This window comes from Chlamydotis macqueenii, chromosome 5, assembly GCF_036417535.1.
Source record: "Chlamydotis macqueenii isolate bChlMac1 chromosome 5, bChlMac1.mat, whole genome shotgun sequence".
In the NCBI taxonomy this organism is placed as follows: domain Eukaryota; kingdom Metazoa; phylum Chordata; class Aves; order Otidiformes; family Otididae; genus Chlamydotis; species Chlamydotis macqueenii.
In genome coordinates, this window is record NC_141560.1 from 1,666,295 (window position 1) to 1,694,242 (window position 27,948).

The following is a 27,948-nucleotide window of genomic DNA, read 5'->3' on the forward strand; positions in this document are numbered from 1 at the left end:
CATAGAACAGCCACCCGTTCAAACTCCCTTTGTCCCATTGTCAGTCCAAAAGTTTACAAATACTACATGCATTTTTTCACACCAAAATGAAAAAAAAAAAAATCAAGACTAGGAAATACATCTCAGTTTGTACTTCTTGCTCATGGCCCAGACAAAGTAAAATCCCATTGCCTTTTCGTTGGCTTACATTAGATAACACAATTCCTAAATCAACCTCTGAAAGAGAAAACCAGCTTTTCTTAGCACTTTCTGCACCCAAGCAGAATCAAACTGAAATAGGCATGGGAAACAAATTTCCTTTCACACAAAGACCTGGGCGTTTCAGGACAGAAATATTATCCTGCCTCGAAAGACGATCACTCTGGTCTTTGGCAGTCAATCAAAAAAAAAAACCCCTTTTTAAAATATTCAACATGGTTCTCCACCAAGGGAAGGAAAAATCAAAACATAAAGAGGAAAATAGAGATCTCAGTTTGCAGTCTTAGCTTGGGATCTAAACAAGCAAGTACGACCTCCATTTCATTATCTTCAGGCTGTCTTCACCACAGCTGCCCAAGCAGGCAAGGACATCACAGGGCACCTTCCAAATCCTCCCTTCCCATGGAGGCCCTTGGCAAACCGCCACCAACCCTGCGGCCGGAGCTCTGCTCGGCACTCTGAAGATGCTTCTCCTGGCCTGCGCTCATCAATAGGCATCCAAACTCCAGTTTACTTTGAGTTTATTTTTGGAAGGGATAAATTCGAGGGAAAAATGGGAAAATATATTAAAGGAAATGGAATGCTTCCCATTTTACTTCAAAAGAATTGACGGATGGCCACTCTTTTTTCCACATTGCCCATTTCATCTGAGCAGGACACTGAAATTGGGTGTCATACAGCAGAACAAGGTTTGCCATCAGAGTAGGGTGGCAAAGCGATAGTGTGGGTCCGACCCTGAGTGGCGGGGACCTCGTGCAGCATTCACCGTGCCTCCAGCCCGGCTCCGGCCAAGAGCATCTGCTGCCCGAACTAGAACTTGAGCAAAGAGGAGCCACCCAGATCGCACAATGCTCAGAGACAGAATGACCTGGTCCTGACCTGGACCTCCATCCACAATTAAAAATCCAGTGCTTGCCAGTGGGAACCTTCTTAGTTTTTGGTGTGGTTTTTTTTTTTTTTCTTTTTTTTTTTTTTTTTCTTAGGGATGGTAAACCGTACAACCCATCCAGGTTCAGAGCTCCCATTGTCTTCCAAGCAGCCTTCCCACCACGGTGCAGGGCGTTACATACACCACAAACTGCCTACAAACCAGGTTGTTGATGGCATCCTCAGAAAGCTCCAGCCCCTGAGCATCAACAGTATGGAGCATTGTATCTTCAGACAACACCAGTTCACCATGGGAAAAACCAAGTCATCCCAGTGGCGCCCATCCGGGGCACGCGGGCACATTGCTCAACAAACACACGTACCACTTGGCATACCTTACCTGGAAAGAGGCTTTATTGAACATAGCTGTAAAATTATCTCTTCAGTTGAATTACTGAATTTGCACAAACATTTCTCTACAGAATAAAAAAAATCAAGCCTTGTCATTGTTTTTACTGCATCTCGTTGTGCTTTTTATACTCATATTTGCAAATATCATTTGTTTGTTTGTTTTTGTATTTGTACTCCAATTACTTGCATATCAGTTTTTTTTTTAATCCTAGGGTGTTGAGAGAACACATAATAATAATAATAATTATAATTATTATAATAATAATACTCTTCTTTAGACAAAAGTCTTTTTTTTAAAAAAATGAAGTTAAAAGCTGAGATAATTTAAGGAGAAAGGTCTTCAAATTGTCATAACCAACTGTAAGGGAACTTTACAATGCAGTGGAAAACCGGCTGGCTAACGGTACGTGTTCGGGTAGCTCAAAACCATTTGTACAGCTTTTTTTTTTTGTTGTTGTAAAAGTGGAATATTTTTTTTTTTTAAATTTCGCTACAATAACAAAATAATCTTTTGCGATCTGCACAGAGTCTGGCTCCCGGGCAGAGGCATGGCACCCTCGGGTGCTGGGCTGGCGCCGGGTTTGCGGAGAGCCCTGCAGTTTGCTTGGTGACCCCCACGCACGCCTCCCCGTCCCGCTAACGCTGGGGCCCACCGCCTCGCCAACGGAGGTTCGAGTAAGAAAATCACTTCTGTGTTTGACCACCTTCTGCGCTAAGTGCATCTTAAGAACCTTCTCCTCTGGTTGACCCACTTGATAATCTGAAAAAAAAAACCCAACAACAACAACAAAAAAGTGCTGTTCCCATTTCCAGGACCAACGGAAGCTATTTTCTAATGGATAAGAAGCTGAAAGGCCATGGCTGTCTGGAAGGTTAAACAACAAAGATCTCATCCGAAAGGGCTTACGCAGCAGCTCAGGTCCATCCATCTCCAGAAGCGGCTTCGTCTCCTTGCCTGCAGTCTGCACACCCAGGCTCCGTAGGTTTGTTTAGAAAATAGTTTGCACAAACCACATTTTAGCAGTGCAAGCTTCTGTGTTGAAATTATTATTAATATTTTATTTTATTGATTTTTTTTTTTTTTAAATCAGGCTTGTTTCATTGAAGGCACTTGGTTTCCATGGCAATTTATAAAAGACGGTGGTTTGGTTTCTTCACTTCATCGGAACGGATGACTCAGTTGGGGAGGGGAGAGGGGTGTTCGAGTGGCCGCGAGCAAACTCCGATAAGCCTGTGTAATATGTAAGCCCAGGTCGCGCACCCTGGATCGAAATGCATGCAAAAGGAGACAGCATACAGTTATCAAGCATAGCCATGAGAAATGAAACAGAAACGTCTGAAAACAGCTCTGATTTCGGGTTATTCTCTAGGAGAGGTGACAGCCAAAGTAGAAAGGGCCTACATTTATTTAACTCTAGACTAAAAACCTTCTCGAAGGGAAAATGAACGCCAGCTCTTCACATACCCTGTTTACAGTGAGGTGTTTCTCTCTCTCTCTCTGCTTTTGTTTTTATTTCCTCTCTCTCTTTCCTTTTTTTTTTTTTTTGGCAGGCCATTAGGTTTCCATGGTAACAAGCAAACTATTCATTTGAAACAAAACCAGCCATGACTTTGTGCTTTGACAAGGGTTTCTATAGCTCTTTTCCAAGAGTTCAACCAGACGACGCTGTATTCGTGATTGACCACAAAAGCACCTGAAGGTCTCTTCCTTACTTAGGCCAGATCTCGTTCTCACGCGTGGTTCATACTGAGTTACACTCCCATGATGCCTTTTATGTCCCCAGTGCTTTTTAAATTTTTTTTTTATTTATTTATGTATTTATTTAACTTTTGAGTCAGTCAGTGGAGGAATCTTTGGTAGTTTGTTTTTAAATGTCCATTTTACAAAGACTCTTTCTTCATGCCAGTGCCTGGTGAATCGTTTGTAGCCTCTGCCAGGATAAGGTCACCTCTGATGACTTAAGACAGACATGAGGATGATAACTGGGATAAGTCGTATATGCGCTAATGTCCCAACAGCACCTGATCGTAAATCTACAAAAAGGGGGGAAAAAGGTAGAATTAAAGAGCTGCCCAGACACTGTCAGCATTGCTACAAGGCTTAGAAGGTAAAGGCCTCAGCCCCCACAACCTGTCCCACGCACCAACATGGACGCAGCTGGGGAGGACGACGGGGTGGTGCTCACCCAGGCTGTCCCCACTCGTCGCGTCCAGTGCCACCAAGCTCACCTGGCAGAGCCCTGCTCTTGGCAGGGACAGGGCTTTGCACCATCACCTCCAACAAAGAGGGGACAAGAAGAGTGCTGGTCAACTGAATGAGGCAGGATAAAAAACCACCCGGGGAGTTAATGTCTGTGTGGTAATGCATACTTCAGGTTGGAGGGATGAAACAAGGTCCACAGGGAATTACAATTCATAATTCATTAATTTCATATTTTTGGACCACCTGAACATTTTTTTTTTAAATGCTACTTTATCCCCACTGTGGAGCACAGCCCATGCTCTCGCCGCTGCCTAACGCTCATCAGCCTTTCACTTCCATCTCTGCTAAACCAGCATTTTCCTATCTCAACAAAGACATTCTGACTCCAGAGCTTGCTTCCATGGAAAACGTTTCACATTAAGCCTCTCCAACTAAACCCAACAATATATTGTTCTCCTGGACAAAATCCATTTCAGAAGTTCTCTCAAATTCATAACCACGAGAAGCAATTTGAGTCACTTACTGTTGGCCGGTTGGTCTGATTTCATACACTCTCCTTCCACAATTGATACATCATCAATAGCGATATCGCCTTCGATGCCAGGGCCTCGGATCCCTTCAAATATGAGCTGCAAAAAAAAGAAAAATAAAGCAGGAGCAGATCAGAGGGTGACAAATGGAAAACATTCAGCTACATTTTGCACGGCATGAAACTACATCGATGGGCTTGGAATAATTTACAAATGCTTTCTTTGGTGAAAAAAAACCCACAACCGAGTTCATGCGTACTTGTAAGGTGAATCACAGAGGCTCATTCTCTTCAGAATGAGCTGAAAAATATCAGAGCTGGTATTCATCTGCCTGGTTGTGTCCCTGGTGTCTCCAGGGCAGCTTCACCACTATGCTAACTGCAACCTGTGTACTTATGTAAGTGTGATATTCCTGGAACAAAGAGCAGGACTAAATGGAAGCAAAGTTTTAAAGAGAATTTGGCTGGTTTTCCCAGAAAATCCTACCACCTGAAGTGAGTGGTAAAGCTTGAAGAACAGCACCTGTGACGTGTTGAAGGACCAAGCACTCACTTGGCCACAAACTGCATGAAAACACACAGAAGCCAGAAAAACTCCACAGTGAAATGAGGTGTCTGGCCCTTGAAGGTGGCCCACCAGTCCCTCTCACTCTATCTCCCACACTGGGCTCCCTCATCTGCACCCCAGAGCCGCTTTCCTGCAGCAGAAGGACCAGCACCTGCCCCCCTGTGACCTTACCGTGGTCCATGAAAGCCTGGGAGAAATCTCTCAGGAGTCAGGTTGGGGTCCCTTCACCCGTAACGCAAAGCTGTATTTATCTCAAGGGGCTGGGAAGGGTCTGCCTTTGATTGGGATCCCCTGAGGTCCCACAGTGCTCTCCCATGATCACCTCGATGGATTTTTAACTTCCCAGATGTCCTGCCATGGCAGGAATTGATGATAGTGACAGTCCCACTTCTCTCCTGCCCCTTTTATTGGCTCACCATCATGTCTAGAAGCTTTGACCCCTTCTAGGAATGGTTTTAATTTGTCAGAGGACATTATAACGTGTTTTATCACAGAGAGGGTCAGGGTGAAGATTTTCTTCCTCTTTGAGGCTTTAACTCTGCCAAATGGATGCCTGTGACTCCAAGGTGCTGTTAATTGCTTTGTGTCAAATATTCCTGCTCTGAAACCCCAACTGCTACAGCTGGGAAAGGAAACGGTGCTGGTATGGAGATGGGCGGCTTGCTGTACGGTCAGTAACGTTATTTGCTGTGACGTTCGGTATTAGCTATGGATTAGTCTTGTACTACAGAAACAAGGTTATCTGCTCTCCTTCCCCAAACCCGACGCGACGCTGTCCTGCCATGCTGCTGCTTAATTAGCTTTGCAGAAGAGTGGACTCATTTTGTGTTGCGAGAAACTTATTCACTTCAAAGCCTTTCTGAAGAGATGAAGGAATTATGTAAGCAATATACTTCCCAAGCAGCACCACTGCACAGTTATCTTGCCTTTCCCTTTTTCCCCCCACTCTCAGTCCTTTGAAATATTTTTGGTTAACTTAGATGACAAGTTTCTAACTTTAATCTGCAACAATATATGCATGAAATTTCTAAGGATGTGTGGTGGCAGTAATGGAGACATTAACTCTTCGTGGTAGAGTCAAGTTGAAAAAAAATTAATTCCATCTGGAGTAAAATACTGAAATTACACTTCATAATGATCTAACTGCATCACAGAGACACGTCTGGGGCACTCGGATGGGCTCTTTTGTCATCGATTGCACCAGGACACAGATCTGAGCCTCTTCTTTTGGCAGCTTCTGACGTTCCTCTGCTCATTAATACATTCAACAGGAGCAGCTCATTTGAGATGAACACCTTCCATGGCAAACGATGAGTAAACACTCAAGGCAGTGCAAAATGACCCCATAGACCACTAGGGTCCGGTAGCTAGCCCAGCTGAACGAGTATCACCCAAGGACCATATCCCAAGGGTGCAGGATGCCACCAAATGTCGCACTGCACGCGGCATTCCACGCTCCGCCTTTCCATGGAGGGCGCGTCCCTCCGCCTTGACGCATCTCATCCTTTTGCTGAGCTGAGCATCCCCAGCTCCTGATCCTGCAGTGGCCAGCGGGCAATATGAAGACGTGTGTTCACAGCCTGCCTGGGGTATCCCAAGCCAGGCAGCAAGGTCTGCGCGGGGAGCACTAAACAGATGTTAAAGCTGTGCTTTTGGGGCAGGAGACTCCACTGGTATTCCACTGAAGCATGACGCTACAGGTAAATTACTGTAACAAGGTGGATATTAATGCAACAGGGAACTGTAATTGGGAAAACAGTAGGGTTTTCCAGAATTTACCCTGTTGTCTGAAAACAGCTTCTCAAGTAATTATCCCTCTGACAACTTCTCAACTCTGCCTCTGACGATGGGAAGTATTCTGCTCGAGAGGAAAGTGTCTCCATCTCTCCCAAAGTAGAGCCTGCTTTCCTGCTCCGTGGCAGCTGGCATCTAACCAGCCAACAGAGTTTAAAGTCAAATCCCTTCTGATAATGAAAAACACTGTTTCCAGACAAAAGGACTCTATACAAATACAACAGCCAGCGTTTAATTAAAATCCGCATTTGGCAGCCCCTGCGACGGGCTGCCATCAGCCAGCTTGGCCACGTGCTCCGAACAAATCACCGCAGACAAGTGTTGGCAAGGCGGGGAGCGCGATTCGGCCTGCAGCTCAGCCATTTGCAGGAGGTGCCAGATGATCAGAATCCCCTACCACTACCTTGCAAAACCCACTAGCTGCCCGTCCATGCCTTTACAAAGCTGTTGTTGAAAAGACTGCATTTAGGTGAAGAATAGAGGGGCTGACGCGTAGAGCGAAGACCGCTCTCCTCTCTTAGCAGGGGACATGGAAAGAAGCCCCTAGAAATGCCTCCAGAGTCATCCCAAGCATCTCCGGGGAACCCAGCTTGTGCTTCTTCAGCAGGATTTCAGATAGGTTTTACCTTCCTCGCCAACCTCCTAACAAGAACTAGAGAGGAACCTCATGAAGGTCCCCAGTTGGACAGCGCGATGACAAGTGTGTAAGCCCCTGACACTCGCTGTAAGGGGATGAAAATCTCAACGACCCAGTAGAGTCATTTACTTAAGGGTGGATCAGTCCCTCAACGCAAAAAAAACCCAAAAAAAACCCCCCTCTTTGGCAAAAAAAAAGGTCTTTGACACAAGAAGGTGTCAAGGAAGTGTAGCTGAAGGTGGTGGTGGTGCTCCTGGTCAAATCTGAACTAAAATTTACACCTTCCCAGATGCCAGCTTGCGATGTATCACTTCCACACACTCTATTTTTTGGTGTTTATCCTTTAAAAAGTACTTAAGTTAATATCTTACTGACATAGCTTTCCAGCAACACTTTTTCTGTCTCAAAGTACTGTAGTCCTCTCAGTTCTTCACGACAGAAGCTCTGTTATACATCACGGGGACTGGGAAGCTATAAACCAAATCTGGGCTGCACTTTTGCCCATATAAATTAACCTATAAAAAGTTTTAATTTCTGTGTCTGTACTGTTTTACTGCAAAGATTCACTTCAATTCACTCTCCTTAAATTTAACTGGGAGGTTTATATTCTTTGCTACTTAGACTTTTAAAAGGAAGATAAAGTTTGCTTGACGCAAGAGCTGCTAAAAAAGTAATTTAAGGTTCCAGCCGCTCTGACATTTATTTGTGATATTTGTGCAGAGCTTCATGGCTTTACATTCATTTTATGCTGGAGCCTTTAAACACAACAATGTAAAAGGTGAAAAACAGCCAAGTGGAGGAGCCTCCATGTTGTGTCCCGGCTGGTGGCACCAGTGGAGGTGGTTTTAAAGCTGCGCGAGGCAGGTACCCCAGCTTGCCCTTCCACTCAAACCCATGTCTTCCTCCCCATGCTGATGAGATGACCCCAGGTTTGCACCCCATCGCCCTCCTCCACTCCTCTGCGCTGCTGGTGCCACATCCCTGGCATCTCCCTGCCCAGAGCTGATGTCCTCGTCCTTCCCCTCCCTCTGCTGAAGCCCATCCCAGCTCTCAGGAGTCCCTCTCAGACACAACCGCGGTCCCTTCGGTTTCAGCTTCCCCAGCCATCTCTTCTCTCCCCTAACCAGTCACGTTCAGATATTAAATCATTCTGCACTTCACTGTTCAGATTTCTTGGATTTATTTGGACTTCACCAACGCAAAACTCACCCACTCTGATCAGCTGCCTTGTCCTTGGCCCCATGCTCTGAGTGTATTTCAACACTCGTATCCCTCTTCCCTGCCTCTTCTCCCCTGATTCTGCTGCTTTGTTCCACTCAAACATCACATAACGCTGCACTTTACATGTCCCTCCCCTTCAGTTTTTGTCTAATTTCCTCCCGTGCAATGCTTCTGCGATCACATACGCCAAACAATTTCTCTTCCATCACTGCCTCTTGGAAATAAAAACGAAGGGTCAGGATTGGTTATCACCCATAAAGTGAATCCCAATCTGCATGTTTAAGACAGAAGTTTTGGCTTGCACTGAATGGCTGTTTTTCCCTAAATCCATTATCTCCCTCAGCGGACCTGGAGGTTACGGAGAGGGGATAAAGGAGCCTGGAGAACACTCCAGTGCAGGGCACAGCTTGGGACTTGTCTTCCACGCCGGCACTCCCAGCCTCAAACACACGAGGGCTTGCTGATGGCAGCTGCCTTTTTGGGTCTGTTCCAGTTGCAAACAGTTCACAGCGTGAATGAGAACTGCCCATAACAGTCTATCAGCATCTCACTGTCAACCCAAAAACGAAATGTGTGAAAAACCTGTCATAACTTGCAGCTTTGCCCTACCAGGAGCTCTGCTGCTGCTTTGGTACCACTCAGCGAAGACTCAGAGATCATCCCTTTTTCAGCAGAAAACACATGGATTTCAACACAGTCACTACACCATAGACCCTAAAGATATTTTCACTGGAAGTAATTTTGTATTCCTGTTGCTAATCTGAAATAATAATAAAAAAAAAATCGGCTAACGGCATCTTCTGAAAAAGGAACGACATTTTGTCCTGCTGTTAAAATGTGCATGATTAAGCTCTATGGTGCCCACCTATTTAAAGAAAGGAAGCAATTATCTGTCCCTAAAGAAGCTTTTGGAGCTGAAATGAAGCTGTGAAATCCTGTGTCAGAAGGAAAGGGTCAGCGTACACAGCCCCACCACCCAAAAACCAAATACTCCCGTTCCCGGTGCGCAAGCCATTACCTGAAAAGACGTCGGGGGGTTAATATTAACGCGGGCTTGGTTCCAGTGCTGCCCCTTATTTCCACTCGAAGACCACAACGGGTTCTCTATCGCGGTCTGACCTTTCAACCGCAGGTAAACGTTCAAGCTTCCTAGAAAAGAGGTGGAGAACCGGAATTGGTCAGGCTGTCGGATGGAGCAGAGATGCGGGGCTCACCCCCCGTTCCCATTTCTCATGCTCTTCTGCTTGGTCCAAGTGGATGCGGAGAGCTTCTCGTCCTATATTTGAAAACTTTAAAATGGGAACACGGTGATCTGGAGATGTCAATTCACGGCAGAGGCAAGACAAGCTCCACCGTTGCGGGCAGGCCGTTGCACCCATCGCTCCCTCCGGCTCAGGAAGGACATGAGGCTTCCCAGGGCAATATGGGCAAGGAGTTTTCTGGGCTTTCGTGCAAATGAGGCATTATAACCTCCTAACCCAAGGATAAATAAGCAACTTGGTTGCTTTACGCTTAGCTTTTGCTTATAAAGATTGTCCAAATTATTTTGTTCTCTGTATATTGTTGAACTAATGGAGTGCCACAGAGCCTCGGAGGACAGAGATGTGATGCCCTTACTCCTGTTAAGGAGTATTTTTGAAGGACAACATCATCCTCTGAGTTAAAATAACCTCAGTGAAGTCCCTCATTGTGGAGAAAACCCCACCAGACCTGAGTGTTTCCTCACTGCTTACCAGTGAGTTACATAATTTGCAACTGGTAACAGATCACCTGCATTCAGCAGCCCATCTCTCTGGTTAACCTCACTGTCTCGGACCATGAACAGAAACCAGACTGTCCTGGTGCACCAAGAGACAGTAAACACATCAACTTCATTTATCAGAGTTCAATAATGCACAAAATTTGGAGATTTTGTTCCGTCTTGCCCACCATCTGCAGAGGTGTGGGGCAGCGGGGTCTCTTTGCACTTCGTAAATCACTGAAGTTGCCTTCATTTGAGAAAGGTCAGACAGTCAACTCACACAAGGCTACTGGTTTTTTAGGGTGCTAGGCACAGCAGCTGGGAAGCTCATCCAAACTGTATCCGCAATGAAACCTCTCCGATCTGAGGCAGCTGTGCAGTGACTCAGCCCCTGCTAATAAAAAGTTCTTATTTCTAGCACGAGCAAAAGGCAGTGCCTTGAAAAACATCAGGCTAAACGTGTAATGGAGCAGCAAATATTCTCATCACGGCTCCTTCACTGGGGCGCGCAGAACGAGGCCATACGTCTTCTTTGAAGGAGGTGGGGGAAGCGATGCTCGCCGGAGCGACTGGGCGGCACCACGTCTCCCACCTGCCTCCCACTGCAGGATTTGATTTTTCCAACGTACAGGGGGGGTGCAGAAGGCGGGGGGGGCACAAAGGGGGGGCGCACAAAGGAATCACGGCTTTTAACCAGCACGGTCTGTCTCTGCCTACACGCATGCTACTGGGTGAAATAAAAAGACCTGAAACAGAAAGGGCTTGCAGGAAGGGAAACGCTCGAGAGGGTCACATAATTCCTTCAAACTAAGAGCAGAATGACAGCATTACTTAAAATACCAAACAGCCATCATAGAATCATAGAATCTTAAGGTTGGAAGAGACCTCCAAGATCATCAAGTCCAACCATCAACTGACTATCACCTTGTCTACTAAACCATGTCCTGCAGTGCCATGTCTACACGTTCTTTGAACGCCTCCAGGGATGGTGACTCCACCACTGCCCTGGGCAGCCTGTTCCAGTGCCTGACCACTCTGTCAGTAAAGAAGTGTTTCCTGATATCCAACCTAAACCTCCCCTGCTGCAACTTGAGGCCATTTCCTCTTATGCTATCACAAGTTACTTTGGAGAAGAGACCAACCCCCCTTCTCCCTACACCCTCTTTTCAGGCAGCTGTAGAGAGCAATGGGGTCTCCCCTCAGCCTCCTCTTCTCCAGACTGAACAACCCCAGTTCCCTCAGCTGCTCCTCATCAGACTGGTGCTCCAGACCCCTCACCAGTTTCATTGCCTTTCTCTGGATGCGCTCCAGCACCTCAACATCCTTGTACTGAGGGGCCCAAAACTGCACACAGTATTTGATGTGCGGCCTCACCAGTGCTGAGTCCAGGGGCACGATCACTCCCCTGGTTGTGCTGGCCACACTGTTTCTGACACAAGCCAGGATGCTGTTGGTCCTCTTGGCCACCTGGGCACACTGCTGGCTCATGTTCAGCCGGCTGCTGACCAGCACTCCCAGATTCCTTTCCACCAGGCAGCTTTCCAGCCGCTCTTCCCCAAGCCTGTAGCGCTGCATGGGGTTGTTGTGACCCAAGTGCAGGACCCAGCACTTGGCCTTGTTGAACCCATTGGTCATGACTGTACCAGATCTGCTCAGTCATGGCCCAGCATGTTGGTCAGTACGGATGTACGGGCCTGACCCTCGCTGCTGGGTATACATACACACCTGCCCAAAACGGCACTGAAAACTTAACTAACGACACCTGCCACAGAGGTTCAATCTCCAAATTCTGCCAGACAAATTTTGGAAAAGCCACACAGCCTTTGCAGCGCTGATGCTCGGGAGCAGGACGGGTCAGCTACGGGCCTCACACTAAGGAGTGTCCAGCAAGAATTCACCTACAGATTTCAATGTGTTCCAAACTCCAGACAAATGGGTGATGAAGTCACTCTTGAGCAGGAGACCGAAACAGTGGGTAGGAGTGACAACAGGGAGTTAAGGAATAAAGTTTACTTTCTGACAGCATCCTGCCAAGAGTGCAAGGTACTCCAGAGACATCGCCAGCTGTAACACCAGAGCGATGCTTTGAGTGCTCATCACTTTGCAAACACAAACAGCTCTCACAGTGTGCTCTGACAGCATCCTTTGCTTCCACTGTTTGTTTTGTGACAGCTCTCTAATAATAAGAAAAAATTATTATTCTTGGAGTGTCAGTTAAAAATGCCCCATATTGGGGTGTAGGTGGAAAAATCAGAAATATAGATTGTTTTAAAAGATGGTGATGGCTATAATGAAATTACAGCCTCTTTCTGCCTCCATGGAGAGATACAGTAAGGACCATGACTCTTCATTTTCTTCCTGCAAATCAAGAAATGAGAACTTCTGTTTCGCTTATGCTTTAGGGATAATCCACCTTTTCCTTTTGAAGGACGCAGAACGAAGTGCACGTGCCTTCTCTGGCAGGCAGCACTCTAGGAGTTACCTCTGTGTGATCTACCAGGAATTACCATCTGACTTGTACGTAAGGGCCTTCTATTTCAGGTAAAGAAACGCTTTATCTGTCTGAATCTAACAGCCCGGGCATGGGATGTAGGTCCCTGTTTATCAGCAGCCTAAGTGCTGATCTCAGATCTAGGCTCTGCTCTCTCTCCACAAAGACTCCCAAATACCTCTCCTTATCGCTACGGAAATCTTCAGCCTCTTCCCTAGAGGCACCAAAGACCTGAACAGCAGGCACAGAAACCGAGCTGGATAAACTAGGAGGGCGTTTGTTTGCAGCAGCTGTATTCTCAAATTGATGTCCCTGGGGTCACTTATTTTTAAGAATGGATGAGGAAGCGTCTTTTCCCCTAAGCCTCCAAGAACAGTCCACCCCAGCAACAGAGCATCATTCCATAATGATTTTCCATCTTATTAAGGATTCCCCAAAACTTCTTCGGAAACGCAGAAACATTTTGATGAGCACTGTTTTGGAAAAAAAAGTACTTTGCCCCTGAGACATGGGAATAATAACCCCAATACCCCTTGGAAATCTGATGGATACTGACAACCAGGGAAAACAGAGTAACCCAGTGGAAATGCTGACTTGCAGCACCAAAGTCTGCTAACAATGCTACAGCACTTTGGATGAAAAAAATCAAAGTTTAATGGCCATGCATCTTCCCTGAACACATTGTTCCCAGGGCCGAGGAAAGAAGAGGCTGGCATTTATTTAAGCCAAATTCCAAAGTTGGGTCAAGAACCAACTACCAAACAAGTAGTTCAAGGTTCTTCAAAAGAGAGAGCGTTCAGCACAGAGATCCTATTGAGGTCTCAGTGAGCAGCTCCCATCCTGCTTTTGTGAAGAAATCAATGAGCTGGCAGTGTGTCTTACAGCCAAGAGCTTCCCCTACCAGCAGTGCTCATTCCTAAACGGGGATGAGAAGCACCTTCTGCAGTGGGGAAGGGTCAAAGCTTCCAATAGCTCATCATAAAACAGTCAATCTGTTTTAGTAATAAGATTTAGAATTATCCACGGGGGATTAATCCCTAACAAAATAGAACTCTTCTGAAAAAAAAAAAATCACCAATTAAATATTTCATATATAATCAGAGAATCACTGAGGTTGGAGGTACCTCTGGAGACTGGACTGTCCAAATCCCTGCTCAAAGCATGGTTGATTAAAGCAGATTGCCCAGGACCACGTGCAATTGATTTTGGATGTCTCCAAGAACAGAGAGTTCACACCCTCTCTGGGCAACTTGTGCCAGTGTTTGATCACCTTCATAGTAAAAAAAAACACAACAAAACAAAACCCAAGTTCTTATATTTAAGTAGAATTGCCTCTATTTCAGTTTGTGCTCATTGCCTGTCCCTGAGCATCTCTGAGCTCATACACCAGAAATAGTCTTACGAGGCAGTTAATATTTTTTTTTTTTCACTAAGCACAGCACGGATCAACCTTCCAATAAATAACCAAGCTCCTCCTGCAACGTAGAGCCATGAGAATTTAGACCCGGGGCTGCGTTCACATGCTCAGCAGCGCAGAGACAAATAACAAAACTAAGAGAACCTGTCTGCTCTGTCTAAAACCCGAACTCTGCCTGGGGGCAGGCGAAGGTTTCCCGAAGCAACCACCAGAATGCACTGCGAGGATGTACTTGCCCTTGAAGAACATATAAAAATGCACCGAGGCAGGTCAGCTTGGCACTGGAAAGCCTCTTGACATGCTGGTAAGCACCGGGCACCCCACAGGGATTTACAGGATTTAGAAAAATTTACTATCCTTTATACTTTTCTATTTTTCCACCCCTTTTCTTTCATACTACGCAAAGAAATTAAACGTGTGTTGTAAGAGCTACACCTAAAAACAGACGTACAGGTACACCTCAAAAACACATACTCCCACAGCTTGTGAGCCAATTGTTCATGAATTTACAAAGGAAGCCGCTCCAGCCGCCAGCACGTGAGGAGTGCTACTGCTAATTGCTCGATCCTGAATCTAGTGAGGAGTGACTCAAAACACTGTGTTAGTAGCAGGCAAAGTCCTAGCAACCGCCACCTTTTCTGTTTTCACCCTCTAGAGGAGTTCCCATGCTCAAAACCTTGCACATGCACGAAACACTTCCCACTCGTACGAGGGGCTCCTGCTAGTGTTCTGATTAGTGAAAAGCACAATTTTACAGCAATTAGGATGCTACCAGGCACCTCTCTCACCAGTTTTGGATAGAACGGGCCCTTGCAGGTGTTGGCAGCCCCCCTGTGCTTTTGTTTCATACAAGTGGACATCTCTCCCAAAGCGCAAAGACAAGGTCATCGGCTTTCTCTCACCTATGTGCTGTCCATACATGTGATAGTAGAAGCTGAAGCAATAAGCCGTGTTCGTAGCTCCGTAAGGATTCTTTGGAGCGACGCTGAAAACAGGACTAACAAGTCTGGCCTTTTCTCCTTCCAGCCTGGGGCGTGACGTCTCGATGTACATGTAGAAACCTAGGGGAAGTCCAAATGGAAATCATTAGGTTGCAGTCTTCAAAAATCCAGACACCAGGGCTATCAAGTGTCTTGATTCATTTTTCACACCCATCTGACATCACCATGGTTTCTGGGACACATTTCTTCTGCATTAAGCCCATGTGTTTTCCACAACTGCTCCCAAGTCATGTTTTCTACCAAGAGTAAAATCAGGACTAGCAGGTCAGTACTCGTAAACAACTTCAAATCGATGTAATATTGTATATGCATGAGAAAAGAAAAAAAAATCTTCATGATGGGGTTCAGACTTCAGCCTCGAGGTTGCAATTTGTTCCTACAAGCAGTGAGTCGGGAGGACTTTTAAAATAAAGGGAAAACATCTCGATGGAGACCTTTCAAGGAACATTTTCAACTGGCCATGTCAATCACGTCTGAAAGCTCACCTTCACAAAAGAAGACAATATTAATTTATTCTGGTCCTGGACTGTGCCAACAACAGCGATAATATTTACTCAACCCAAGCAAGCAAATACAATGCAGTATGGTTTTTTTTTCTCCCTCTTCGGTAGTGCAAGCAGGGGGCATATGATAAAATAGCATGAGTTACTACAGTACTTGAGAAATTCAGCACAATATGTCTGACTTTTCAAATGCAAATATACGTGGCAATCAAGATGGCACGCTTCTGTTAAGCAGGGTAGCAGACTGAAAATCACACATTTTAGCAACATCCAAAGTAAAAATGGGGGAAAAAAAAAAAAATCTCATTGTGACAGACTGAGGGAGTCCAAGTGAGAATTTAAACGACAGAAAACAGAAGAATATTTCAAGATGTGCCAGAATATTTCCCTGCTAGACTGTAATGTGAAAGCAATCGCTTTGAAAATGGCACAATAGAAACGATACAAGATGGTTAACGGCACCGTTAGTGGGTTGTGCTTTGGGACCAGTCGCACGCCTCAGCACTGGTAATTTCTTTTAGGAGTCCTTGAAGGATGCTTATTCTTGGTATGATTAGGAAAAACGATGTAGCTGGCTGAATGGGCTGTCCTGGACAGGTCCCTTACCCCAACGGAGCAGCAGAGCTCCCAGTGCCAGGGGGCCAGGCACATTACCTTCCTTGGAGCCGGTCCGATCTGCGTTTGGCCCCGTGTTCGGGGTGTATTTTGTGTCTCTAGTGGCAGTGCTTTGTTTTGTCCAGTCGAAGTTGTCCGTGTCATCTTGAGTGAAAAGGCAAATGTTACCGTCCTCAAACCCACAGTGGAACTCTCCTGCCAATGCAGCAAACGAGCAGAAATTCAGTGGCTGAAACTATTATAACAATAAACACACACACACACGTTGTGGGATGATGGTTATTAATGGCAATGTAAAATAGACGTACATTTATTTTATGACATTTTCTAGTGTTTAGTGTATGTTTTCTTTTGCAGTAAACAAAAAAAAAGTCATCAATCTGTGTTGGTATTACTTGAAATCATATCAAATCTCACTGTACAGCTCCTCCTCACATATTCAATGTATACAATTGTCCTTAGAGACACTGCCTCTTCTTACCCAGCCAGTATTTCTAAAAACCCGAAAAGAACAGGCAGCATATCCATAAAACATGAACTACGGGGGAAAAAAAAAAAAAAAAAGTGAGAAGTGAGTTATTTTGGTTTAGGGATAAGAACATTAGGGAAAAGAGGGCAGCAACTTTTCAAAATGAAAATATTATCTCCAAGTAACATTTCCTAAACTATTCTTGGTTTTCAATAGGGATGGGAAAGCAAGTAATGACCAAAATCAGAGCAAAGTAGCTTTTGGGTAGACACTAAGAAAATCTCTAAAAATCAGGACAGTGAAGCAGATTAATGGATTGCTCAGGAAAAGCACTGAGTCCCCACCACTGGATGATAATAACCAATTAGCCAAATACCTGGGAGGGCGGTTTAGGTCTGTCTGAACCTGTATGGGCAGGACAGGTGACTGTATCATGTCCTGAAGACATCTCTTAGACTTCCACTAAGATTTCTGTTATGCACTTGAGGTCAAGTGGCAAAAGCTTAGGTCTAAAGACCAAAAAATGGCAAGAACCCCAGACAGGATTAGTGGGATCCTCTCCTTTGTGAAACAGATGCCCGTGAGACATACCAGTCCAGTGATCCTACCTGCTGGGTTATGATGGGATGAGAAAGTCCTACTGTCAGACATTTAGGAAACAAAACAAATCAAAACTTCAAGGTTCAGTTTTCATCTCAGAACAAAATAAGGCCCTATGTAGGAAAATGTGCAAAAGCTTAATTTTATGCACATGAACCGTTTCCGCTGAGTTTACTCTTCCAGCAAAGTCAATTGATTTATCTGAGAAAACCAGCAAATCTCTCTTCTCCAGGGAAAATGCAGCTCTCTGCCTACTGTCTCAGCTACAGCCTTCTTTATAGGGGTGCAATTTATATTCATTGTTATGAGGAACTCTAACCCCAGGCGCCATGGGATTATTCATCTGTGTTAAATTGAGAAGGTATATAAATGTTTGCAAGCTTGGGGTTTCGGTGAACTACAAATCCACTTAAGCCACTGGAGGCTCACTGTAAATCAGTGAAGACAGAGGGACCCGGAGCTTAGCTTGGATATGTACCGCTAAGCAAGGATGCTGGTCTGAAACTTATTTAAAATCAGATAATGCTGCAGCCTGAACAAGCAGGCTGGAAAAATTCATTCCACACCACAAGGTGCATTAGGAGTGCTTTTCAAGTCTTCCTCATTCTCTTTCTGCCCATCCAAAGGGCAACAGAAACCCCCTCCACAAATGTCAGCATAAAAAAAAATCACTCTATAAAACCAGGTTTTCACAAAAATGTAGTCCATAAAAACTTCCTTGGCTATTAGCAGCTCAAGTAGATTGACTTGATTTCTCAATAAATTCATCAATTTTATTAGATCTTCAAGAGAATTAATTTCCTAAATCACAGTTCCTTAACCGGTAAACATGACTGATAACCATTGGCCCAATGGGGAGCCAATATCAGGACCTTGAACCTCGGTTTGGGTCTGGAAGCAAGGCCTTCTGAATCCTGAATTTTGAATGCTGAAGAGGTGACAATACAGAAAATCACTCAATGGAGGAGCACCATCACGAGCGTTGCAGAGGAGGAACACAAGCAGATGTCTGATTGTGTGTGGTTCTTCCTGAAGGACGAGCAAATCAAAGAATGAGGCCACAAGGAATACACGTGCGTGGATGACACCCAAAATCCTTCAATAGAGAAGCATGTGAATAGACGCAAACACCTCCATCCTTATCCTGAAAACCAGGAAAATAACGCAAAGATGCTGACAAAGCTCTTGAAAGACACAAGGACTCAAACAAAAGGCCAGCTGTGCCTCTCATCTCCAAGAACACCTTTTACGTGCCTTGAGCTCCAAATCTGCTTGGTTTACCCTACATTCTGTGCGTTTCACTTCCACCTCCAATTATGGAAGCCCTTCCCATAGCAAAAATGGTGCTGCTTCTACACAGCGTGATAAAATTAAAAAGCAAAACAGTAACTAAAGGAGAAAGGTTCTGAGTATCAGATCCAGTCCTGGAGCAAAGTGATTTAACAGAAAGCATTTTCAGCCACTCAGCAGTTTCTGACACTGCCCCTCCAGAACCTTAAGAGCTGCATTTGTATGTTGCACCATGCCCTCAGAGCTTCGTGTAGAAATTCCACATCAGCAGAACAAAATATTTTTCTTCAAGTTAAAAAAAAAAAATATATATATATTTATTCAGGTCAGATGAAGAAAGGTAAATAAAAGTTTGCCAATTAGGGCAAAATACAAAATTATTTGCAAGGTGAAGAACTCTTCCTTGTAGTATGAATTTTGTCATCTATTTCCATAAAATTCAAATTGAATATGACTCTCTAACATCTAACCTCTTCCATTATTCAGGTGTAACACCTAGTTGCATTAACTGATATGAAATCCTTATGTTTTACATTAAATGTTTTCTATTATACGGTACAAAATAAAATGCAGATCTGAGGCTCCACCTCATCTAATGCTACTTGCTCATGTGTCGTAGAAATTTCATAAAGGAAGGACTTATGCAATGCGATTATTCCAGAATTGAAGCAGGAAGAATGTGACTTCAGCTTCCAACACAGGTAACTTGTCCCAGTTGAATACAGCTCTTACTCTTCATTCACAATGGTGTAAATAAAATCAAAATTCAGCCCAACAGGTTTAGAAAAAAACCCAGAAATTGAATTTGTTATGTTAGACAGAATCTCTTTTCTGCAGCTTACTGGTTCAAGCCCATTTGCAGACCAAGATGTCTCTCCTGTCAAAGGATTTAACTCAAAAATTCTTTGAGGAAAAAAAAGCAAATTAAAATTTTACTATCTCTCTGGTCATCTGAAAGGAGTTACACTGGGTACCCTACAGTTCCGGTACACAAACTTTCCCATCACCACCAGTACAGAGAGACCCAGAAAGCAGATGGACGTAAGGATGGCCAGGGTGCCGGAGATGTCCTCCCTCCCTCCAGCTGATGCAGACCCTCTTGTATCAGCAGTTCAGATGCCACCTGCCCTCGACCACGTGCCTACTAAAGCCACGGCTTTTACCTGAGCTATAGAGACTTTTTGAAAACGAGATGGGTTCAGATCTTAAAATCAGAGGATTACAGTGTGAAGCACTTGGGATTGCAATGCATTTTTCTTACCATCACAGAGTATATATTTATTACATTAATTAGCGAGGCCTCATCTACTGTTCATTTAAGTCAATGGGAGGGGTTCCATCAGCTCCTGTGAGCTTTGAATTAAGCCCTGATTAATTATTAATGCATTGCACAAGATCTTTCACAAATAACATTAAAATTTACAGGAAGGCTTAGCCGTTGTGCATGAGAAATGGAGAGAGATGCTGCTTGCGCAGCCCAGGGCTGCTCTTCTGCCCGATTCCGGGTGCACCACAGCAGTAAGAACGGCAGAGAGAACCCCACTCCCTTGATTTTTTGCATATGGTGTTAAAGGCAAGAGTAACGGCAGAGTACATTTCTGCAGAAAAATCATAGAATCACAGAATGGTTTGGGTGGGAAGGGACCTTTAAAGCCCACCCAGTCCAACCCCCCTGCAAGGAGCAAGGACATCTCCAACCGGATCATAGAATCATAGAATGGTTAGGGTTGGAAGGGACCTTCAAAGTCCATCCAGCCCAACCCCCCTGCAAGGAGCAGGGACATCTCCAACCGGATCAGGTTGCTCAGAGCCCCATCCAGCCTGGCCTTGAACGTTTCAGGGATGGGACATCCACCACCTCTCTGGGCAACCTGGGCCAGTGCTCCACAACCCTCAGCGTAACAATTTTTTTTCCTACTAACTAATCTAAATCTACCTCCCTCTATTTTAAAACCTTTACACCTCGTCCTATCACAGCAGGCCCTGCTGAGGAGTATCTCATTTGCTGTGGTGTAGAAGAAAATAATGAAGTCAACTATTATGGGGATGGTTAAGAATAGGGTGGCTTTACTGGGACATACTAAAGCTCTAGCCCAGACTCCTCTCTGCTACATTTGTAGGGATGTGGTGCCCACGGAAAAGCTTAAGAACAAACTGTAAGAGAGGTCTCTTCTCCCCGGCAACACTCCTGTGCCCGAGCACCAGCACGTTAGTGAATATGTAGTCAGATTCTGCATTTTCTGTCATACCTGTGGAGCCATCTCCCGTGAATTTGTCTAAACCCTTTCACACTCTAGTCACCCTGTTTTGGGCTCCACATTTCTCTGTGCAAATGAGGTCCATGATTCCTGTATGCACAGCATGGAAAAACATTCTTCTTCTGGTTTTAAAGCTGCAGATGAGCTTCTGACTACCCTTGGAAGTATCAAAATAACTCAAGAACTGCAAATCTAGTTGCTATGCAAGGATAAATGAATTTGGAAAATTTCATAAACTGACTTTTCCTTCAAGATTTTTACCACACCTGGTGAGGCGCAGATATAGCTCCTACACAGTACTTGAACTCTCAGGTATTTAGCTACTCCCACAGCATCACCCATACACGCTGAGCTGCACCGCCCACAAACGGCGGTTTGTTCTAGAACATTAGTAATTTCCGTTGGATGAAGCGGTTGGGCAGTGGGAAATACAGATGAGCTGGAGCTGTGATTTTTCCTTTCTCCATCTACTCTTGCTCTAGCGCCTTGATAGAACAGAAGGAATGGCACCTTCAGCCACCAGCCCAGCTTGCACACAAAACTGAGGTGAGTCCCGCAGCCCATGGGCTGCAATCGAAAGTGAAATACTTCTAATTTACTTTTTAACCACCCTAAGGGACAATGGGTGCAAGGATAGTTCTTCATAAAAATAAAACCTAAAAAGATAAATACTTACGTAGGTGTGGATTTACTGGAGCTGGAAGACAGAACAAAAATGAAATTAGCACAAAGGAGAAAGTATAATTCATCAATATTCAGATTATCCTAGATTTCCCATTGTTCCCTCCCCCCCAGGACCTTGAACATGGGTCCTACATTGAGACAGCCAGCAAAACTGGTAACTTCTTTTTTTAGCAAACTCAGTGGCTCCCTGGCAACCCAAAGGCAATGATTTCAGTGAGAAACAATAGCCTCTCCTATCCACGATGTGTATGCACCATCACCGGTACCTGCAGCTCAGGGAACAAGGCGCTGTAACCAAGAATTATTGGCACAGATATTGTAAGGACCGGGACAGCTGCGCAACAAAACTCCAGGGTGATGCCTTTGTACAGGAATCCAATGAAAAGTACAGAAGGGATGGATTCATCAAAAGCAGAGGTTCTGCATGGGACCTTGCTCATCACTTACAATTTCATTTTAGCATTGTTCGAGAACACTTAACATAACGAATTACCCTTCAACTTGGTGACTAGTACTGTTCTTCAATTTAAGATGTCTGTGAAGATATGAGTCTTAAGAAACAGACAGCACTTGCATAAGCACAGAAAGTTTGTGAGAAGACATTTGATCTCATTAGACAGAGAGACACAACTAAGAAAAAACAATCTCCTGGCACATAACCCCTCTTCTAGGAAGGATATATTTTAAAAAAATCTAAGACAACGACAACAGAAGGTGAAAAAAGCTTCCAGCAGTGCCACCACACCCCATGCCTGCTGGGGGAGCCACGTTCCGTGACCAGGACAGGGACCCACCAGTACGTGTGGGTCCTTAGACCTGGGGGTCTGTGCTCTCAGAGACAGAGGAGCAGCAGTGCAGCATCCTCCTCTCAGCACCCCACCTCTGCCCACTCCGCATCCCATGGCAGCAGCAGCCCGTGCTGACCCCTCACCTTGGGAGACGTAAAAAATTATTTCGCTGACGCTGAAGAGAAGCATTGAGACAGCCTTGCTGAAAAAAATTATTTCTGTCTGCTCTTTCATGGGTCTGTGCAACGCCCAGCATGACACAACAGGACTACTGGGAATCTTTGGGGAAACTGGTAAAACTGGCACTCTTATTTCACAGACCCTTGGCAAAATTACAAAAGCCTCTACATCCATAATTCTTTAATATTGACATTCATCTGCTTAATACCTTAATAGGATGAAACAGAATGAAAGTCAAACCTCAGCAGTGCCTACAGATATCTTAACCACGGGAACGGCTACCCAGGTTTCGGTCCAGAGTAACCTGTACAGTACTAAAAACTGGAAACCGGGTTTGAATGAGAAATTAGTCTGCAGTTCTGTTTGCAGAAGGCTAAATTTGAGGATGGGTGACTTATGAAACAGGGCCCTTCTGCTATAAGCCCATATGCATGTGAGAAACAGAAGGATGCTAAGCTCAGTTGAACTTGCATGTTGTTAGCAGAAAATCTGGAATAAAATTTTATCTCCAAATAACAGGTACATCTGGTAACACCAGACTTCAGCAGGAGTGCTGCTCAACGCTTTCGTGCTGCCCTTCCCATGTGATGTTTACAGACGTGAACTCTCGGTTTGTGACCCCAGTCACGGATTCTGTGTAGCTCCAGATTCAATCTGAAGTTTTCAGGCCAGCTCAAAATTAGTAACTCTGCCATTTTATCTTGCCTTCGCTGAAACAAATGAACAGTGATTCTCCCCAGTGCAATCTTCTTCAGAAACGTAGTCATTACATTATATTAGATAACCTCATAGCTTTTACCAACAAATTACCTTTCATTCTCCAAGAATCATTCATTTTGTGAAATCCTTGAGTGATTTAACTTGGAATTAGCTGAAATTGCTGGGAACTACATTTACCAATGCTTGATTTGTAACTAAACGCACGGGCTTTTATGGAAACTATTATCAGCGTGTAACCTTGAGTCATGCTATTCAAGTTGTTCACAGCAGAGCAAAAAAGGCTTCTTGCCAACCTAGCTTTCAGTTCATACTGATTGACAAAAGGAGAAAAACAAATTAAAGCAGTTAGGTTGAACTTATCCAACATCATAAACTAGGAAAAAAAAACCCACCACAATCAAAAAAAAACCAAAACCATCAACCCAAACCCCAGAAATTGTGTCATTTTAGGTAATTCAGCACGCTGCTCTAAGACAATGTGTAATGGCTCCAGCTTCCCCGGTGGAAAGGGAAGGTTGCTGCATGCACGACACACAGGTAGCAAGTTAAATGAGCCATAAAGGGAAATTAATGGATGACTGAAGGAGTAAATTCCCAAGGTTGACTTTGAACCACCTGGAAAATCTGTGCACCTCAGAGGGTTATTGCTGCTCTGCTCGGCTGACTCTGGCTCGTGCTGGGAGGAAGGTTTTGCTGGCGGAGAATCTCGGGAGGAGAAGAAAGTGTCATGAAATGCTGGAGCTTGGTTAGAGCCAAGATGGATGATCCCTTAATCTTCCTGCCTTTCCTCCAGCAAGCAGAGGATAAAACCTGCTGGAATTTCTGTTTGTTGGATGATTCTACTTTTCGATGGTCTGTATTTGTGTGGATCACAGCAGAAAAAGGTGGGCTGAAGGGTTTTTCTTAATGCCTGCCCTTCTACTAGGTGCAACTGCATTTATGCAAAGGCAGTAGAGTTTCCCACAGATCCTTCCCAATACAGACACTTCCTCAGCTTACAAGTGAGGTGGCCTTCAGGGACCGCAACATTATGTCCCTCCTTCAAAAAAAATAGCTGCAAACCAAGCTTTCTTAACTACGAAAACCAGAAAGGCAGAGGTAAGTGGAAGCATGCTAGATGTTCAGCTGCTGCTTTTTTTTACCGCTAGAAATTAGTTATTTGCAATAATTACAACTAGCACCCAAAGGCTTTAATCAAGATCAGAAGTCCATACCTCTAAGCACTTGGTTTGCACAGGAGAAGAAATATTCACTGTAAATCTTGGTAGTCTACAAGGGCAAGGCTTTCTTCCTCCCATAATAGCAATTATCCTAAAAAAATTTCCAACACTATGTAATACCAGAAATGTATGTTTGTGCAAACTTACGAATCATAGCATGGTTAGGGGTGGAAGGGACCTTGAAAGGTCATCTAGTCCAACCCCCCTGCATAAATCCTACCATTTATGCCCTCTTGGGGCCAATATTATTTTTTTTTCTGGGGCCCAGGAATATAATAATAATAACAACAATGATAGCAATAATAATAATAACCACAATTATATACTCTTCTTCCGTACAGAATCTGGGGAGTGTCTACATCTCATCTGAAAATCCGCAAGCTGGACTACAAAGCGACTGGCCACCATCGTCCATCTGCCGCTGATCCTTCATGCCAAGAGTAGCAACGTTGGGTCGCTGGATTTTTCCATAGAAGAGAGCTAAACTGGCTTCTTTAATCATTGGTTAACTTTCAAAATACTTAAATATAAGCACATATATAAAGCGACGAGTGCTGAAGTTCTAATTGGAGTAGTTGGAGGACTTTACAGCCAGTTCGTATCAAATAGGTTGACACAGATTTATGTAAAGTGATGGAGATGATATTCAAACTGTTACTACAAGATGTTTCTGTGTTGTATTAGCCTACAAAACACTCATCAGTGCTACCTAAATCACCCTGTTTGTATTTACTCGGCAGACTGTGTTCGCTAGCAGCGTAACATATGTATCTACCAAAGGATCTGTCAAGTGATGTTTGGCTCTAATTATCAGTGTCGCTCCTACTGCGATGATTGCTCTTTTCTCCCATTCTTTCGGCGTGCAGAGGAGAGAACAATTCATAGCAGGCAAGGGATTTCCCTATGAAATGCTTCCACGATGGGTAAGTTTTTGATTCACAGGACTGGATATCGCAGAGTTTATTTTGTGTTTACAGCTCCAACTTGGGATAGCTGGGTATACTGTCAATAGCTAATTTCTAAGGTTTTCCTGCTTTAACAGTCCTTATTTTGGACATTCAGATGTCTTCTAGCAGGCTGTTATCTTTATACATTAGCAATTCCCACGTTACTCTCCAGTTGGGGGTTTTCATTGAAAACAGGCTGTGCTCTGCACCACGTACACAGGAGCGCAACCCAATAAAAATGACTTCACAGGTAAGATTAAGACAGCTTAACTTTAACAATCTAAAAGTTAGACATCTCATCTAAGAGCGCCACTGGAGTGTCTCTAAAGTCATGGAGAGATATGGGCATGTCCAGAGGGTAATTCATCCCCTGGAAGAAATCTGGAGAAACCTTCTCCCTGGTAAGGTAGCAAACGTAACCAACACACTGGAAATGTCATGTTCATCCTTACATGTTTATAACTATCCCAGAGAAACCAGTTCTGCATGGTGCCTCCTCAAGATTGTCCTACTACAAAAGAGAAGCTTAAGCTGTCAACGTAAAACCCAGGTGGTGCATCGCCCATCTGTCCTCTATTTGCACAAAAATGAAACTCAACTGCAAAATTTAATATATTTCTTACAGGGAAAAGACACTGCTATCATTTTTAGCAACTCTAACTACAACATGTCCAATCTGCTTTTCACACTGCCTCCATTTCTTTAAGATGGAGTGAAATCCTATTAGCCTGCTTAAAGTTAAAAAAAAATAAGGCAAAAAATGTTTGCAATGGGAATCCTCACCAGCAATACAAATACATCAGTATTTTTACTCTGCGGGTGATCAAGCACCAAGCAGGTTGCCCAGAGAAACTGTGTAGTCTCCATCCTCAGAGATAGTCAAGGCCTGAAAGGACACGGTCCTGGGTCCTGGTCCTCCAAAAAGAGCATTCCTAAAGAGATGAGTTGAGAAAAAAGGGCTGACACTGCCAGAGGCCAGTGTTCTTCTGGAGTACTGATCAAAACACACAAAATCCCACTGAAAATATGAAAATCCAAATGTTTTCCTCCTTGCCTGAGGTCTCACAATTAAAAAAAAATGTAATGGGAGAAAAACGTAAAAAATTTTCTTAGTTCTCCATTTAAGAAACATTTACATGATGTATTTTATTTTATGGATATTGTTGATAATTACTTCTTATATCGACACAGGCCGGCTGCTGTGCATCCCGCCAGCCCGTTAACTGCTTTTCTAAGACTGCAGCATTTCAGATTATACATATCGGACTTGCACTAGAATAATGTATGTGATATCATTATTTTACAGCTGAAGCTATAACATTCTCAAAATTAGCCTTGTAATAGCTTGCTGACACCATAGTCCCTGGATGAACGCTGAGATCAAAATGCACATTTTAAGCATACAAAGCCTCAGCGGTTTTGGGATCCCTCTTCAAAGAGAAGTCACTTTAGGTTTATCTTATTGATTAGCATCTGGCTCAGGAGTTCTGAAGCTGGGAATTCGTCGGCACCAGAGTAATAGCACTGCGGATTGCTCCGAAAGCGTCTCTCCATCTGGGGCACAAGGCAACGGCTTGGAACCTTGTTCCCATCTGTGCTAATGGCAGATTCTAGCAGAAAAAATTTCAGTAGACAAAATATGCCTTTTCTGCTGCCTGGGAATGTTCTTCCTGCCAGCCAGGGGCTAGAAATGTAAATCACATAATGTTTCATCAAAACCTCAAGCTCAACATGGTTTTGAGCCACAGCCGAGACCTCAGCCAACCTCCTGAGACTTGCCAGAGTACAACCACCACCAAAAAAGAGCTGTAGTGACCTAAACGGTGATCTTTTTTCTCCACATGGAGGCATTGGAGCACTAGTCAGTATTTAAGTCATGCAAGAAATTTCCTGCTCCACAGAAGAGAGCAGTGGCTGCCTAGTGTGGGCTGTCTGTGAAGACAGAAGTCTCCCTAGCATAGCCAGCATGGAGAGACTGGGATTGCTGCAAAGAAATTCCAAATGTCTGAATAAGGCTTCTGCTTCTCATCACCTTTGGGAGGACTGTGGGTCTTCCCTTGTGCACGCGGGGAGCCTCAAAGAGACCAGACTCCCAGTGCTAGTGTCAGAAAATAAGTGTTTGCTTGGGAAAGAGGCCCAACGAGAAGCCAAAGTCCAACAGGAACTGCAGCAGATTGACCATCTTCTCCTCATTTGTACGTTAATAGATTTAATAAATGAATCCTTCTTTTAATTGAGATTTTGTTCTCATGAGCTTTGGGAAACGTAGACTTAGCAAACACTTTCCTGTAACAGGGGAAACCCAAGAGTCATTAATCACCATCGTTAACAGATGTAGCATTTAGTGAAATGTGTGACTATGTTCCTTAGAATTGATGTTTAACATTTCTTAATGTAATTTTTTCCTTGAAATTGATACAGTGATAAAAATAATTAATGATGAGATTCAGTAGTGCTGAGCTAATAATTGATCATAAAGAATTGCATGTACGATGCACAAGATATTTGATTTTTTTCAGACATGTTCACTAATTTAATTATTTGATAATGCTTTTTGAAAGCAATTCTTGGTCTGTAGATTGCTTTTGGGCTTTCT

General features: G+C 44.2%; 1 protein-coding gene across 2 annotated transcripts in view; it reads right to left on the reverse strand.

Annotated features, from left to right (window-relative positions):
- Positions 1-1,456: 1,456 nt before the first annotated feature.
- MDGA2 (MAM domain containing glycosylphosphatidylinositol anchor 2) overlaps positions 1,457-27,948 on the reverse strand; it is a 360,002-nt gene continuing 333,510 nt past the window's right edge. For both annotated transcript variants that reach the window (XM_086749693.1, XM_086749692.1), the window contains exons 12-17: positions 21,490-21,510; positions 16,236-16,391; positions 14,980-15,138; positions 9,447-9,577; positions 4,203-4,308; positions 1,457-3,510 (exon numbers count right to left, since the gene is read on the reverse strand). In XM_086749693.1, coding sequence (XP_086605819.1) covers positions 3,422-3,510; positions 4,203-4,308; positions 9,447-9,577; positions 14,980-15,138; positions 16,236-16,391; positions 21,490-21,510 — 662 coding nt within the window. In that variant the 3' untranslated portion in view covers positions 1,457-3,421. The remainder of the gene's footprint in view (positions 3,511-4,202; positions 4,309-9,446; positions 9,578-14,979; positions 15,139-16,235; positions 16,392-21,489; positions 21,511-27,948) is intronic.